Below are 16,262 nucleotides of genomic sequence, written 5' to 3' on the forward strand. Positions count from 1 at the left end.
GATATTGGTTCTCTTATTGTCTTATAATTCATTTTGATTTTGGGCGTGTGGGTGCCTCAGTCAGTCTGACTCTTGATTTTGGCTCAGATCATGATCTCACAGTTCGTGGGATTGAGCCCCACCTCAGGCTCTGCACCGAGCATGGGGCTTGCTTGGGATTCTCTCTCTCCCTCCCTCTGCCCCTCCCCTGCTCATGTGCACGCACATGTGTGCATTTACTCTCACAAAAATAAACATTAAAAAAAGTAGTTCATTTGATTTATTTAAGAATAGGGAGTTTATCCTTTTCATAACACAGTTGTCACCTTAGTGTACAATGTGTGCATTGTGTTTTTGAAGTTTAGCTGCCTAGACCCATTGGTTGGTGGGCCCTTGGGTACTGCATGAAATAATGGAGGGTTTTTTTTTTCTTGTTCTGTATGAAGTGTAATTGCTCAGTCATCACACTGTTCTTTATTGGGGTGTTTTAAATATTTTCTGTTGTAACCCTTTTAGCCAAGAAAACCATGTGGGAAAGGCTGACAGCCCCTGAAGATGTATTTAGTAAATTACAAAGAGAAAACATAGCCATCATTGAGAGCTACGGTGCTGCCCTCATGGAAGTGGTCTGTCGAGATGCTTGTGATGGCCATGAGATTGGAAGGGTACAGTAACTCCTGTTTAGTATAACAATTGAATAAATATTTTGACTTATTAAGGTATAAACTGAATTAACTTTGCAAATGCATGTTATATATTGAGAATTATTGTCTGCAATATATTTTAGTGAATTGTTTTTAATGTTTATTTTTTGAGAGAGAGAGAAAGAAAGAGAGGGGAGGGGCAGACAGAGAGGGAGTCACAGAATCCAAAGCAGGCTCAAGGCTCTGAGCTGTCAGCACAGAGCCGACGCGGGGCTTGAACTCACAAACCACCAGATCATGACCTGAGCTGAGATCAGATGCTTTAACCAACTGAGCCACCCAGGCGCCCCTACTGAATTTTCTTATTTGTTATAATTTGGAATTTCTATTTTATTTATTCATATGTTTTCTTTATTTCTGTTCAGAATCTCAGTTCAGAATTTTCCCTCAGCATAATCTTTCTGCTGATTGTGAGGTTAGCCTTACACTGGTAGAAATGCTGCTTAATAAAGATCTTTGGTTAAGAGAATACTGGGTACACAGGTTTTATACTGAATATGTCTTTCTTTGCTTTGTGGAGGGGAATTTGCATTTATAACTCTTTAAAATACTGTACCACACTGGTGATAATACAATGAGAAGATAACTTCCTGCTAATGAAGAGTTTCATAGTATTTGAATCATATACAGCTGATCCTTAAACAACACGGGTTTAAACTGCGTGGGTCCACTTACTGTGCAGATTTGTTTTGACAGATACAGTACAGAACTGTAAATGTATTTTCTCTTTTTTGAACATTTTTTTTTCTCTAGCTTACTTAATTGGAAGAATACAGTATGTCATACATATAAGATAAAAAATATGTGTTAATCAACTATTTATGTATCCACCAGGCTTCTGGTCAGCAGTAGGCTCTTAGTAATTATAAAGTTGTGGGGAGTCAAAAAGTTATACATGGATTTTCAACTGTGCTCCTAACCCCCGTGTTGTTCAGGGGTCAGACGTATTTGAAGATGGTGGGAAACAGGCCTTTAAGAAATAGGATGAATATAAACTGTGTAGTAAGTTCTTATGTTCAAAACAAAACAAAACAGTTTAAGTGTTGTTATGCATAGAAAAAGGACTGAAGAGGAGAGAGGCCAAAATGGAGTAGCAGTGTTGATCAGGCCACATATATTCTATATGCTTTTCTGTGTTTTCTAGGTTTTCTGTAATGTGCATGTAATACTTCACAATTAGGGGAAAAAGCTATTTTTGACGAGTCTCTTTTCTCCTTTTATTAATAAATCAAGATTCTGTATACATAGCTTTCAAGTTTCTCAAAAAAAAAAAATAACAACAAAATAAAATGTAATTGCAAGCTACCATTTCCCTTGTAAGAAAAGCTCTAAATATTTTCATATCAAGGGAGTTTCTGTCCTTGGTTTTGGTAGCCATCTCCATGTTTTGGGCTTTGATTTGTTCTTCTTCAGATGCTGGCACTGGCTCTACTTGATCGGATCGTCTCCGTAGATAAACAGCAGCAGTGGCTCTTGTATCTTTCTAACAGTGGCTACTTGAAGGTGCTCGTGGACAGCTTGGTAGAAGATGACCATACTTTGCAGAGCTTATTAACGCCACAACCTCCCCTCTTAAAAGCCCTTTATACTTACGAATCCAAAATGGTAAGACTTTGTATTCATTTGAAGTTAGATCAACCGCTCACTTCCTCTTAGAGCAGTAGATGTATTAAAGAATGTTAATGTGGCCGACATTTTTAGTATTTCTGTCATGTAAGCTATAATCATTTCAAAGAGTTTTAAATTTGGAACATGTGTTAGAAATGTAGCTTCAAAGCATGCCAAAGATGAGTTGAAGTGATCCCAAGAGGGTTAGCCGGGTAATGGAACTGCTTGCTCCTCATTCAGGTTGCTGATGATGGGGAATAATGGGATGCTGAGTGCTCTGAGGAGAGCAGTAAGCAAAATTGTCTCTTCGCCACAGAATTCAGACTGTATTAGCTGCCTGTGGAACATTCCAACGTAGCTGTGCTGGTTCTAGTTTAAACACGAGATTTTCAATACCATATATAATGTATCATTTCCTTTCCTTCAGATTTGTTTTCTCTGTTTCCTCCTGGTTGAGAATACTACAGAGTCACAATAATGGAAGCACTAAAGTCTTAGACCCGTTATTAACTCCCCCCTCCTTTATTTATTCAACAAGTGTTTATTAAATACCTATTATATGCCAGGTGTGGCAGTAGGTGCTAGAGATACAGCTATGAGCAAAACCATCTCCCCCCACCCCGCCATATGCCCACATGATGATAAGTAAAACTACAGTTGAGTTGAATACTGTTTCTTGCAAGGCACTGTACTGTGACACCTCAGATATGCTGTGTTTAATCCTCAGAGAATCCCGTGTATAATGTGCCCCGCAGAGCTAGCTCGGAATTTCTCTTCAGTATGATGAGAGATCAGAAATATGCTGTGAGAGAGTCTCCTTTTTATCTGAGGCCCTTGGATATGATTTCTGTATTGATGCTTTTCCTTTTGTAACTTCTTAGGCATTTCTTACAAGAGTGGCCAAGATACAGCAGGGCGCTTTAGAGCTGCTGAGGTCTGGGGTGATAGTGCGACTGGCGCAGTGCCAGGTCTATGACATGCGCCCAGAGATGGACCCGCAGGGGTAAGTGTCCGTGTACGCTGGTATTGTTTCCGTACTGTTCCTTCATTGTAAAGGATTAGCGAGGAAAAAGAAATTCCAAACGAAATCTTCGCCATTGGTTTATCATTCTGTTTGAGCAGTACTCTTTCACCTTGATAACTTTAAGTTTGGTCCTACATCCCTGCCTTTTACTAGTAAATGGAAGTTGCTAGTAAGGGTAAGAGTAGGAGGGACCTAATGCTTTCCATTTTAGAGCAGTAATAGGGAAATAGGAAAGCATTTTGTTAGTAAATGGTTTTCTTCCGAATTTTAGTGTTCTGTTCAATAGAATATATATTTTTAGTTATACTGGTCCTTTAAAGTATTATAGTGAAATTATAATTTGTTGTGGATTTCTTATTCCTGATGACTTGAATAGTATTTTATATTTTTCTTTTTGTAGCGTTTTGCCAACTGCTTGTACATTTGAAAGCTTTTAGTCAAATTATTTTAAGTTTCAAGCTTCTTAACAGATTTCTTGGTTCAGTTTGAATATGGGCTTTGGGTTTTTTTGTTTTTGTTTTTGTTTTTGTTCTTCATTTTTGTCTACTGGCTGCAGCATTGTTAGCCTATCCTCTTGGAAGTAAATAACACTGTTTTACTAATTTTCTTCATAAGCCCATTGCCAAATTGAATATTTGAGTTTTTCTAGGATTAACTATAGAACTGTTTTACCTCCAGAAAAGAAATGTAGGTGTTTTTTTTTTTTTGTTGTTTTGTTTTCTGAAGTTTTAAACATAACAGCTATTATTTTCGCCTTAGGTAAGGAGGATTGAGTTAATTACATTCCTTGGGTCTTGGCATATAATCACTTATCTGTGCAAAGCTTTTCTCTTATTTATTTCTGTGTTTTGTGTCCATTCTCTTCATTCGGCAACCACTTTCTTTTGTCTAAAAATTTAAATATTTATAATAAATAATATTTTATTAATACCTAATCTTAAAAGTTCAGTGATATTAGGGGCACCTGGGTGGCTCAGTCGGTTAAGCATCTGACTTCAGCTCAGGTCATGATCTCATGGTTCATGAGTTTGAGCCCCCATCAGAGTCTGGAGCCTACTTCAGATTCTGTGTGTGTGTGTGTGTGTGTGTGTGTCTGTCTGTCTGTCTCTCTCGCTTGCTCGCTCTCGCTCCCCCTGCTCATGCTCTGTCTCTCCTTCAAAATGAATAAACATTAAAAAAAAATTTTTTTTTAAGTTAAGTGATTTTACAACTTCGTTTTAACTTTTTAAAGTCTTGATTTTTTAAATCTAATGGGCAAAGTAGATTCATTTTTGGCTGTGGGTATAGGAGGGGGAAACTTGGGGAAAATAACTTGTTTTTATTTGTTTCTTGCTTATAGTTTCTATGGCCCAAGGGAGCTTTCAGAGTAGAATAAATATGTTTAGGAAATTCCAAGCATTGTCTTCAAATTATGCAGATTTTCTTTACTGAATTTTTTCATAATTGAAATAACTCCGTTTTTAATGTCTATATGAGATGGAGAATTCTCATTAGTAGCTTCACATCTTAATCAGGCACCTGTGATTGTTTGCCATGGAGATGGGCAGGAACTGTTAGCGTTCCTTAACTCTTGGACTGTCGCTCTCTCCTTGTTGGGTGGAAATGAATGAAGCATGTTTGGCATGAGAGACCCGCCAGTTTTCATCCCTGCCCCCGTGGACCGCTACCGGCAGATTCTGCTCCCGGCTCTCCGCTTGTGCCAGGTCATCCTCACGTCCAGCACGGCCCAGCACTTGCAGGCAGCAGGCCAGGTAAGAAGAGTCATTGGCCTGGAGGTCGTCTGGTGCAGGGGCTGCGTTTTAGAGTGGCAGAAACCCTAGGCATAGACAGCGTCCATGGGTTTACCGTCCACTGTGGCAGACCCGGGCACTGATAGCCAGCCCCCTGGTACCTTGCGTGAACTTCACCAGCCCATTCTTACATATACTCTTATTTGAATGAAACCCCACAGTGAAGAATGGAATAGTGAGATGGAAAGCAAGAGCTCCAAATGTGTTCTTCTGTAAAGGGAAGTGGTTATGATGATAGGAATAAGCTGCTTCTAAAATGTGGTTTAACCACGGATTTAGCAAGAGGCCATACACTATGTTAGGCCTTGCAGAAAGTATAAAGGATAGATGATAATGGCACATTTAATTGTGATATTTAGAGAATGAAGTAATTGAAGTAAGTGAATTTTCTAAAAATTTTTTCATTGAGCACCAGAAATTCGTTTTATTTTCCTCTCTTTTCAGTTGAAACCTTCAAAAAAAGAAATCTTTGTCTCTTTAAACTAATAATACAATATATAATCTAGCCATTCACCGATTAAACTTATCATTATGACTCTGGAGTCTTTATTGTTTTGCCCTATTATTGCAACACCCTCCAGAACTGTGTCCCAATACTTCATGGTAATGTTATGTGCTTTCCCTGTCTTCAGTCTCCAGGCTTATGTCACCAGGGTAGAATGCTGCTGTTTCTAACATAGCACCGTGTTTTGTTTCGTTTTGTTTATGTATTTTTTTAAATTTTTTAAGTTTATTTATTTTGAGAGAGTGTGCTTGTGTGCACACCCGTGAGTGCACCCCTGAGTGGGGGAGGGGCAGAAAGAAAAGGAGAGAGAGAGAATCCCAAGCATGCTCCACGTTCTCAGTGCAGAGCCTGGTGCGGGTCTCAAACCCAAGAACCATGAGATCATTACCTGAGCTGAAGGTGGGCGCTTAACAGACTGAGCCACCTAGGCACCCGTTTTTTTCTTTTTTCCCTTTTTTTAAGAGAGAGAGCACGCGAGTCGGGGAGGGGCAGAGGGTGTGAGAGAGAGAGAATCCTAAGCAGTCTCCATGCTCAGTGTGCAGCCCGATGTGAGACTTGATTCCACAACCCCGGGATCATGACCTGAGCTAATATCAAGAGTCAGACACTCAACCGACTGAGCCACACAGGCGCCTCGACATCTTGTTTTATACTGCGTTAGTACATCTTACCCCTTTCATATGTGGCCTTTGGGTCAGTTCTTTAAAACTCAGAGACTTCCCCTGTCTTCTCTTTTATTGAGATTAAGATTTTTTTTTATTCCAAGTGGGACGTTGTGATGATATAAGATTCTCTAATGCCACTCTTGCACTGGCTATCGCAGAATCCCCCAAGGAGCTTGTTTTAAAAACACAGATTACGGAGCACCACATCCAGCAGTTATGGGCTAAGGCCAGGAATCTGAATTCAAACCTAAAAAGGGACACAGTTGCTGAGTGATTCAGATGTTTGGCTTGTTTTGGCATAGAGGCTCAGCCTTCAAGGCGTTTAATCGAGTTGAGGAGACATCCCGTGTGAAACTAGAGTCCATGATGGTAGGCTGGAAAATGCCAGTGTGGAAGGGCGCAGTTTAGAGGGCAGGGTTTTTCTCTCGTTTGTATTTACCATATCAAAAGGAATTTAACAAAAGCTTTTTATGTGATTGTCCTTATGTCAGGCCAATCAGATTTTTATAGAGCAACTTAAATTCAGCAAGTCATTTTTATATCCATTTATTTTAAACTCCTGTTCTAGTTCCACTTGGACAAAAATAAAAGAAACTGAGAGTTAAGTAACAGTATTCATACAGTAGTTCTAAGTTATACTTTTCAACCGTAGCCTCTAAATACAGTAATTTCTAAACTTTGAAATGATCTTTCTTGTGAATTTTAGGTAAATATTTGCTTCTTGAAGAAATAAGCCACATAAATGCAAAAGACGGTTCTTATATTACGTTCATTGTGATTCATGACATTGAATTTCTGGCTTCAGCGTTACTAAAAAAAGATGAATTATAAATTCATAATACAATTTTCTCCTGTTGACCTCTGTTTTTTCCATTTCTCTCCCTTCTCCTTGGCTCAGGTGTTGCAGTTTCTCATTTCGCATTCTGATACCATCCAAGCAATCCTGCGCTGCCAGGACGTGAGCGCTGGGTCCCTGCAGGAACTGGCTCTACTGACAGGAATTATAAGTAAAGCAGCACTTCCTGGTGAGTCGATTATGTTGGATGGACTTTGAAATTCTTTGTGGACTGACGTACGCTTAATAGAATGAGGTTCTTATGGCTTTGCGATACGTAGGACTTGCTTGAAATTGGTCCTAACCGTTAACTGCTTTTTTTTTAATTAGTAAGTTTTTATTTATAAGAGTGATATATCATACAAAAATTCAGAGTTCAAGAAAATAATGACTACTCAAAACCTCACTGCCTAGAATTTACCAAGTGTTTTTTTTAGTATATATGCTGCTGAAGCGAGCCTTTCAAACGTTGTTTTATATGTATGTACACGAGACAGGGACGGAGGCACACAGAGATAACTTACGAGAATGACATTATTTTTCACGTGCATTGTTAGAAAACTAATTTTACGTGAGTTTAACAGATTAAGAAATTAATTGAAGAGAGGAACACCTGGGTGGCTCAGTTGGCTAAGCATCTGACTCTTGATCTTGACTCAGGTCGTGATCTCGTGATTCATGAGATTGAGCCCCATTTCAGGCCCTGTGCCGACAGTGCAGTCTGCTTGGGATTCTCTCTCTCCTTCTTTCTCTGTCCCTCCCCCTATGTCTCCCTCTTTCTCTCTCTTTCTCTCCCCTTCTCTCTCTCTCAAAAGAAAAAGAAATTAATTGAAAGAAAAACTGAAGACCTTGTTGAATTCCAGACAAATGTTTTTTTTTTTTTTTTTTACTACAAGATTACAAGAGCTGTTCTTAAATGATCACTGTGATGAAGAAGGAAAAAAAGATTATGAAACATTATTAAGATATTTGGTTATTTTTTTTCCTTTGAATTTCCTTACCACCTGTATATTTTAGACAGAATCATTTAACTCCTATAGTATGGAAGACTGAAATCATGAGTTCTTTTATACTTCTTTTTCCACCTTCAGATTATCTTTGCCTATATTATTTTTACTTTGTCAGGTTTTATTTACATTCAGACCTGTACCCGTGAAACCTTCAGCTGTTCAGTTTTATTTGTATATTTACGTGCATTCACTGAAACACACCATTGTTTTTTTCTCCCCACAGCTTCACTGTTCTTAGTTCTTTCTTTCGATTTATCTCTTGGTATTTTTAATTTGTATTGAGGTCCTTTCCCCCAAGAAAAAGTATATTATAGTCCCTGAATTTTCTAATGTTTATCAGCATCTAAAGGTTGCCTCTTTTTCTCCTTCTCTCTCTGCCCCTCCCTTGCTCATGCTCTGTCTCTCTCTCTCTCTCTCTCAAAAAATAAATAAACATTGAAAAATTTTTTTTTAAAAAGGGGAAGCACCTGGGTGGCTCAGTTGGTTAAGTGTCCGACTTCAGCTCAGGTCATGATTTCACAGCTCGTGGGTTCGAGCCCCACATCAGGCTCTGTGCTGACAGAGCCTGGAGCCTGCTTCTGATTCTGTGTCTCCCTCTCTCTCTGTCCCTCCCTCGCTCATGCTCTGTCTCTGTCTCTGTCTCTCTCTCTCTCAAAAATAAATAAACATTAAAAAAAATTTAAAAAAAAATACAGGTTGCCTCTTTTCGTGAAAGATGGCATGGCTGATTATGATTCTTTCCCTCAGAACTTATAATATTAATGATAACAGCTTACATTGATGAAGCGTAATGTGCCAAGTACTATTTCTTTAAACACTTAGCATATTTATTTAATTCTCACAAGGGTCTTATGAGGTAGAACTGTTTTCCACATTTTACAGGTGAGAAAACTGAGGCACAGAGAGGTTACCCTGTCCAAAGTCACATAGATAATACTGCTGGTGTAGTTTCCCAGCCAATATGGCTTCTGAGCCTGTGCAGTTAACTAGTAGGCTACACTATCTCCACTTTATGTTGCTATGGAGAAGGCTGAGGCCAGCCCAGGACTCCACCCCACCGCCGATATGTTTTCCTCTCTGAGGGGTGTCAGTGTTTGAGCCCGTGGTATTGGGAGAGGGAGCGGGTTTGGCTGGGCAGAGTGCAGTGCCTGTGGGAGCACTTAGGCCTGTGCTTATTCTGAGGAGAGCCCAGCTTCCACTCTGCCCAGTGACGGTGTGTCCCAGTGCTGTGCGCTTGTCGTGCTCATTCCCCACTCATGCCAGTGTCTTTCAATGATACCAGGTCAGGCCATCCTTCTGCCTCTGCTGAGGTCCCACGGTGCTTTGTAGTGGTTCTCCTAACCGTTTTCCCCTTGGTTTCCCCGCGGCCTTACCTAAGTACTGTAAAAGGCTTCTCTGCAAATTGAGGAGTGTCCATGAGAATTTGCAAATGTTTTTGGTTTAATCTTCTTTTTTTTTTGACATTGCTTCTGAGGAGTGGAATAAGGGCCATGGGCTGAATCATGCTGCTTACTTCAGAATTTTCTCTAGTTTTTTTTCTTTGCCGTCACCATTTTTCACTATTTATGGCATAATTCTTCCCCCACCCCCTTGTGCTGAATTTTGTTCATTTTGTAGGTTGATGACAGGAGGGACATTCTATGATGTTCCTTCATTCCGCCATCTTAGCCTAGAAGTGCTGAGTTAGGTATCAAGAGAATTTACCTTTTATCAAATCGTCTCTGACAAGGTGGTTTTATTCATGAAGTCTTCTGTCAGTAACTTTTTTAAATGCCTAAATTTTCTATATTTTGCTAATAGCATCATTTGACCCTGTCATCGTATTAAGATTGTATTAAGAAAAGCACTTTATTTTATCTTATTAATGTTTTTTTGTTTGTTTATTGAGAGTGAGAGAGGGAGGGAGCAAGTACAAGCAGAGAGGGGCAGAGAGAGAGGGAGAGAGAGAATCCCGAACAGGCTCCTTCCAGTTAGCACAGAGCCCGAAGCAGGACTTGATCGCGTGACCACGAGATCACGACCCGAGTTGAAATCAGGAGTTGGATGACCGACCACCTGAGCCACCCAGGTGCCCCAGCAGTTTCACAGGCTCGTGATAAATTCCAGCAAAAGAAAAGTACAAGTGGTGCAGCGGCTCTCTAAAGTGGTTTAGGGAACAGCGACCAGCAGTTCTCGTTCTCTAAAAGGAATTAGGTATCAACTTAGCTTATTTTTTTGAGAAGTTTCTCTGCATATGGCGTCAAATTGTCCCCTCCCTACACAAGTGAAATCAGATGATATGCACTGCTATGTAAGTAACTTCTTTTTTCCAGTTTGTCTTGGAGATCTTTTCCCTCATCCCATAGAGCTCCTACCTCATTCTTTTAAATTGGGTTTCATTTTCCAGTTGCGAGAGTTAACCAGGTCTTTGTTCTTTAACCAGACACCTGTAACATGTTTACTGTTTCCAAGCTTTTTAAAAAATTTCCAACAGTGTTGCATTTAATAACTGTGTATGTATGTCTGTGTATGTGTGTCTATGTGTATATATAGGCATTTTTGTAGATTTGAGCTGGTAGGCTTGATAAATGCCTGGCAGTCGTTGGCCAGAAAATAAAAACACTTAAATTTTTCTTCTGAAGATAATGACAAACACCCTCCCAAAATTTTCAGACAAACTTGTAACAGTTTTCACTCCTATCAACCCCACTCCGCACAGTTTAGCCTTTGAGGACATGCTGTTTTGTATTCTCCTGTAATTTTACTATATATTTTTTTATCTTAAATTCTCACATTAAATTTTAAGCCCATTTATAACTGTGTCCCCCATATTGCCTAGCCTCATACCAGTTATGTCATACCTCCTCAAATACTGACCAAAAGGTTAATTTTTTTTCTATGACCCACAAATATTCTGGAAAGTGTTTTGGAGTTGAGACCAATGTAAATGGTACACAGAGTACTCATTCGGCACTTAGCAGAAGCATCTTATAGAAACTGAGAGCGTCTTACAGAAACAGAATTGGTAGTCTTTTTTTTTTTTTTTTTAAGATTCTGTTTTTAAGTAATCTCTACACCCAACATGGGGCTTGAACTTACAACCCTGAGCTCAAGAGTCACATATTCCACTAACTGAGCCAGTCAGGTGCCCCCCAAGTAGTCTTTTAAAGAGAGGCAGCAGGTGGAAAAAAGGAACTGGGGAATAGCAATACATGTTGCAGAAATCAGGAAACTTGAGAACAGAGAGGAAAAGGCCCACATTTCTTCGTGGTGTTAGGTACAAGGTCCAGCTTTAAGGGGTAGGATGGGAAAGAGGGTTTAAAAATACAAGCAGCAAATGTGGACAAAATATTTCAAGAATTTGATATTAACCATATTTTCGCTTATTTGGGGGTTTTATTTTTTGGAGTACAAGGGAGACCTGAATGTGTTTTCAAATAGGGAAAAATCTTCTGTGGCAGGGTAGATTTGGATAAGCTGGAAAAGTGATCCTCAGAGCAAACTCCCAGAGGAGGTGGAGAAGGGAAGGGATGGGATCTAGTGGAATAATGAGGCACAGGTGAGGCACAGCAAGCCAGCATGTGAGGTCGTGGGCTGAGAAATCTAGAAAGAGGAGGTCTTGTTACTATAAGGAGCAAAAGATAAGGTCCTGGGTTACACGCTCTAGAGCGTATTCTTGGAGGTAAGGACTGAATTAAGGAGATTGTGAAAACAAAGGGTGGCTAGGACGGGTTCAGGTGAGTCATGAGCATGAGTACAGCCATGGAGGAAAGGAAGAAACCAGCAGAGTGAGTGAGCTGCGTGTTTACCCGGAGAACTCGATGGAAGCAAAGGGTGTTCGTCCTGGTACTGTAAGATTGATCAACTTGATTTAAGAATTCTGTTATAAGTCTAAACAGAAGTTTAATGGGAACTTTTGTGTGTACGTGCAAACTCTACTTTGCCTAAGGGGAAAAGGAAAAAAAAAATCAGATGATACAGTACCTAGAAGAGTTAAAAGAAAAAAAATACATTTCATTTTTAGTGTTTTATATCCTAAACTCTTTCAGCAGGAGAGAGTAATTTACTTCTGAATTTAGAACATTTTTAACTTTTATGGTTATAAATAAAAAGTAGATTTATCTCAAAAACTTTAAAAAGTGCCTTTTGAAATCACAAATTCAGTCTAGATTTAGATTGCATTTGAGCGAACATGTAGTGGTGTGCTTATAGTCTTTGTGAAGTTGTATTTCTCAGAACTCCTTCGTGGCAAGTCTGTGTCTTTTCTTGTACATAAAGAATATAAAATACTCGAATCGTTCTTCCTAGTTTTTAAATGTTTTTATTTTGTTGACTTTAAAACTGTATTTAAAAGCATTCCAAATTTTATCAGGTATATTAAGTGAACTTGATATTGATGCAAATGAAGGATCTCTAATGGAGCTACAGGGACATATTGGAAGATTCCAGGTAACTGACTCTTATTTCTTTAAAGAGTAGTACTGTAAGACAACAAAATACAACAGCCCTCTTATCCATCCTCCCTGTTCTGTTTCCTGGATTTGGGCAAACCCTCTCAACGGTTTTTAATCTATTATCTCTAAATAAATATGCTTATTTTTGAATTTTAGGAATCATCTATTGATTTTCCATTGAGAAGGGTGAGAACTTAAGATCCCTTTTTTCCTTTTCTTCCACCATACAGTATGGACACTTCTCACAACACCCCTCCACCCACTGCCGAAACTCAATATAATTATGAATTTGATTACATCAGTACTTAGTGTTATGCTGTTATTATTATGTAAATGTAGTATTTGAATAAGAATGGGTGATAGGTTACTTTTGGGCACAACATTATGTTTTCCCTAGAGTGAATAATTATTTCTTTTTTTATTTGCTTGGTTTTTATGTGTTTATTTCTAAGCTCTCTTCCAGTTGTGTGATCTCCTTTAATATATTCAAGCATATTAGATAGCTTATCAACTAGATATTTATCACAGTCTTTCTGGGAGCCTCCTGGCCTGCTTTGATCCGGACATCTTTGTCTTTGATTGGCTGCAGAGTAATTATATTTATATACTAGAATTTATATTTCATTGTTTTTGATATAGTAATTTTCTTAACCAACCAATCCTCTTTTCATGAACTGTTTTTTCAAGTTTCCAAAAGAAAACTGCCGCTATCAGCATTTTTGGGTACAGATTTTTGAACTAGAGATTAGATAGCAATAACTGGTATCACTGGGTCCAAGGGTGCACACACAGTACATGTTGAGTCATTATCAAACAGCTCTCCAGAAAGGATGGTACTCTCACCAGCAATGCCCAAATACTCACTCCTTCCTTCCTTCCTTCCTTCCTTCCTTCCTTCCTTTCTTTCTTTCTTTCTTTCTTTCTTTCTTTCTTTCTTTCTTTCTTTCTTTCGTCGTCTAATGTTTTTCATTGGTAGGGAGAAAAAGACATTTTTGATGAGTCTTTCATAAGGTGAAAGAAATGTTTTAGTGCATTTGTTTTGTCTGTAAGGGTAGCAAACGGCAGGTGATCTCTTAAAAATAGATATAACTGTTTTGGCAAAATAAACTTGTATTGTAACCTTTTCGATATGTTTTGCCTTATCCAGTCTTATTATGTAAACTAACATCAGTTTACATAAGCTACTATATATCTGTGTATGTCTGTATATGAATGTCCAGTTTTTAAAGTGCATGTTTTTAATGTCCATTTATTATGTGCAGAGCACTATAGACTAAGCACTGTAAATACAATTCTTTGTCTCAGGTAATCCTGACAACAAGTAAGGTAGGAATCGCTATTTTCCTAAGAATGTGAGCATTGAGGCTTCTAGAAGTTAAGTAACTTGTTGTAGATCACATAGCAAGAAGTCAGGTACCTGCTATGGAAACCCACATCTCTGATTGCAATCACTAGATAGGCGTATTACCAATTTTGAAAATCTTGTCCTTCCAAGAACCTTAGGAAAAATGGTATTATCAGGTGAAAAGTAGCAACATTTCAAGGAGAGGACATCTTCATTTTATCTGCCAAGGGTACCTGTGTGTTCTCAGCCCCTTTACGAAGTCCCCAGAGGCGGCTATAGGAGAAATAGCCTTTAAACTTGAGCATTCATAGACAACATTATCATGGACATGCTTGTTACAAACTGTCTTCTGTTTGCCATCTCATTTTGCTTCTCATTGTTTATCAACTTGTGTTTATTTAATCGGTATCTACCAAGGAATTATTTGGTGTGTACAGAATATTCTCTAATGTTTACAATGTAATGGGGATTAACTGCTAAAAAAAAAAAAAAAAAGATGTTCTTTTAATGAGTTGACTGCCAAGCAGATACATTTGCAAAAAAGTGAATTTTAATAGTGCTAACTTCAGTGCCTCCGTTGGAGGTAAGAAATCAGATGCTTTAGAGAGTGATTCCACTCCCCAGTGAGTTCTTCTTTTTTGTATCCCTCAAAGAGGGGTAGCTGATTTTACACGTACAGGATTGGCTCTGAACAAAGTATCTTTCTCTTTCTTAGCGCCAGTGCTTAGGACTCCTGAGCCGCTTTGGGGGCTCTGACAGACTGCGTCAGTTTAAATTTCAAGATGATAATGTGGAGGGAGATAGAGTGAGCAAGAAAGATGAGCTTGAACTGGCCATGCAGCAGGTAAGAGGAGTGAGCGTTGTGTATCCGTTCTTGAACATCTGTGTGTTTTTTGGAAGCGTGATGAAAACAACAGATGTGAGTGTTTTTACAGATTGATTTACAGCTTTGTTGTAATTTTACAGATTGATCACTAGCTTTGTTTTCCTTCAACTCTGGAGTTCCCTGATATTGGGCATTTGGGGAACTAATATTTTTGTCACTGTTACTCTTCCATTGTAGATCTGTGCCAATGTCATGGAATATTGCCAGTCACTCCTGTTACAGAGCTCCCCCACCTTTCAGCATGCTATGTGCCTCTTCACCCCGAGCCTGTCAGAAACCATTAATAGAGATGGACCCCGGCAAGGTGAGCCGAGTCGTTTCCTTCTGTATTTGAGTATTAAGTTGCTGTGATTAAGACAGGCTCTAGTTGGCTCCAGTGAGGTGCAGTGTTTTCTTTATGTGTCATTAGTGGGAAAATTTGTAAATGACTTTAAGGAGCGGTAAGGAGTTGGCGTTGTTCGTCTTGTGGATAGTCTAGAGAGCTGGAGAGGACAGAGAAATTCAAGATTTTCTGAGGATAAATTTCTAAATAGAAGAGCCTTGTGGGGAGAGTGTGGTTTTGAATAGTATCTGAGACGCCAAAGAAAGGACCTAGGATTGGTGATTAAGCTAGTCGGGTGAAAAATGTGAAAATGTAACAGTTTAGATGTGAAATCATGTTAAGCTGAATGCATGTCTAAATTGGGTCCTGTATTATAGCTCCACGTTTCTGTACCATAGCAAATTAAAATGTAGATGCTAAGTGAGCTGACATAGCCCATGATTTCCTAATGACACAGTCGGCAAGATCTGGAATGTGAGGGCTAAGGGTTGATTGAAGTGGTTATCCCATGGGCCACTCAGAAGCCAAAACCCATTCTGATCTCAATGGCGGTAATGGAATGGACTGCTTCTGATTTCCGGAAGCTCTTTGTGTGAGGTTTCTGAAAATCATTTTGTCACATTTTTATCTCCTTCAAGATCTTATTTTCCCTGGAAATTACTTAATCACTTAAAATACTTAATAGAATGATGTTATGAAAAATATATTAGTTTAACAAGATATAACCACTGTCTCATGTAACTGGTGCCAAGAACTGACTCTATTTGTGTAACTCTATTATAAAGTGACCAGGGGGGCCCTTTTCTTCTCCCTTGAATCACACATTTTCATGCAAACTTGACCTGATCATAACATTTTCAAGTGATGGACACCTGGGTGGCTCAGTTGGTTAAGCGTCTAACTTCGGCTCAGGTCATGATCTCACAGTTTGTGGGTTTGACCCCTGCATCAGGCTCTCTGCTGACAGCATGGAGCCTGCTTGGGATTCTGCCTCAATCTCTCTCCCTCTCCCTCCCCCTTCCCCTCCCTCCTGCCCTCTTTCCCCCCTAGCTTATGCTCTCTCTTTCTCTCTCTCTCAAAAACAATAAACATTAAAAAATTTTTTTAAATATTTTTAAATGAAATTGTAGTTTTGTCATTTATTCTCCGAAAACAA

General features: G+C 39.0%; 1 protein-coding gene across 2 annotated transcripts in view; it reads left to right on the forward strand.

Moving 5' to 3' along the window:
- The window catches only part of NUP205 (nucleoporin 205), an 86,491-nt gene that overhangs the window by 61,564 nt on the left and 8,665 nt on the right, over positions 1 to 16,262 (forward strand). For both annotated transcript variants that reach the window (XM_003983084.6, XR_002153964.3), the window contains exons 31-38: positions 496 to 644; positions 2,097 to 2,288; positions 3,173 to 3,294; positions 4,928 to 5,066; positions 7,174 to 7,300; positions 12,472 to 12,548; positions 14,614 to 14,742; positions 14,962 to 15,088. In XM_003983084.6, coding sequence (XP_003983133.2) covers positions 496 to 644; positions 2,097 to 2,288; positions 3,173 to 3,294; positions 4,928 to 5,066; positions 7,174 to 7,300; positions 12,472 to 12,548; positions 14,614 to 14,742; positions 14,962 to 15,088 — 1,062 coding nt within the window. The remainder of the gene's footprint in view (positions 1 to 495; positions 645 to 2,096; positions 2,289 to 3,172; positions 3,295 to 4,927; positions 5,067 to 7,173; positions 7,301 to 12,471; positions 12,549 to 14,613; positions 14,743 to 14,961; positions 15,089 to 16,262) is intronic.

Source organism: Felis catus, chromosome A2 (genome assembly GCF_018350175.1).
Source record: "Felis catus isolate Fca126 chromosome A2, F.catus_Fca126_mat1.0, whole genome shotgun sequence".
Lineage (NCBI taxonomy): Eukaryota > Metazoa > Chordata > Mammalia > Carnivora > Felidae > Felis > Felis catus.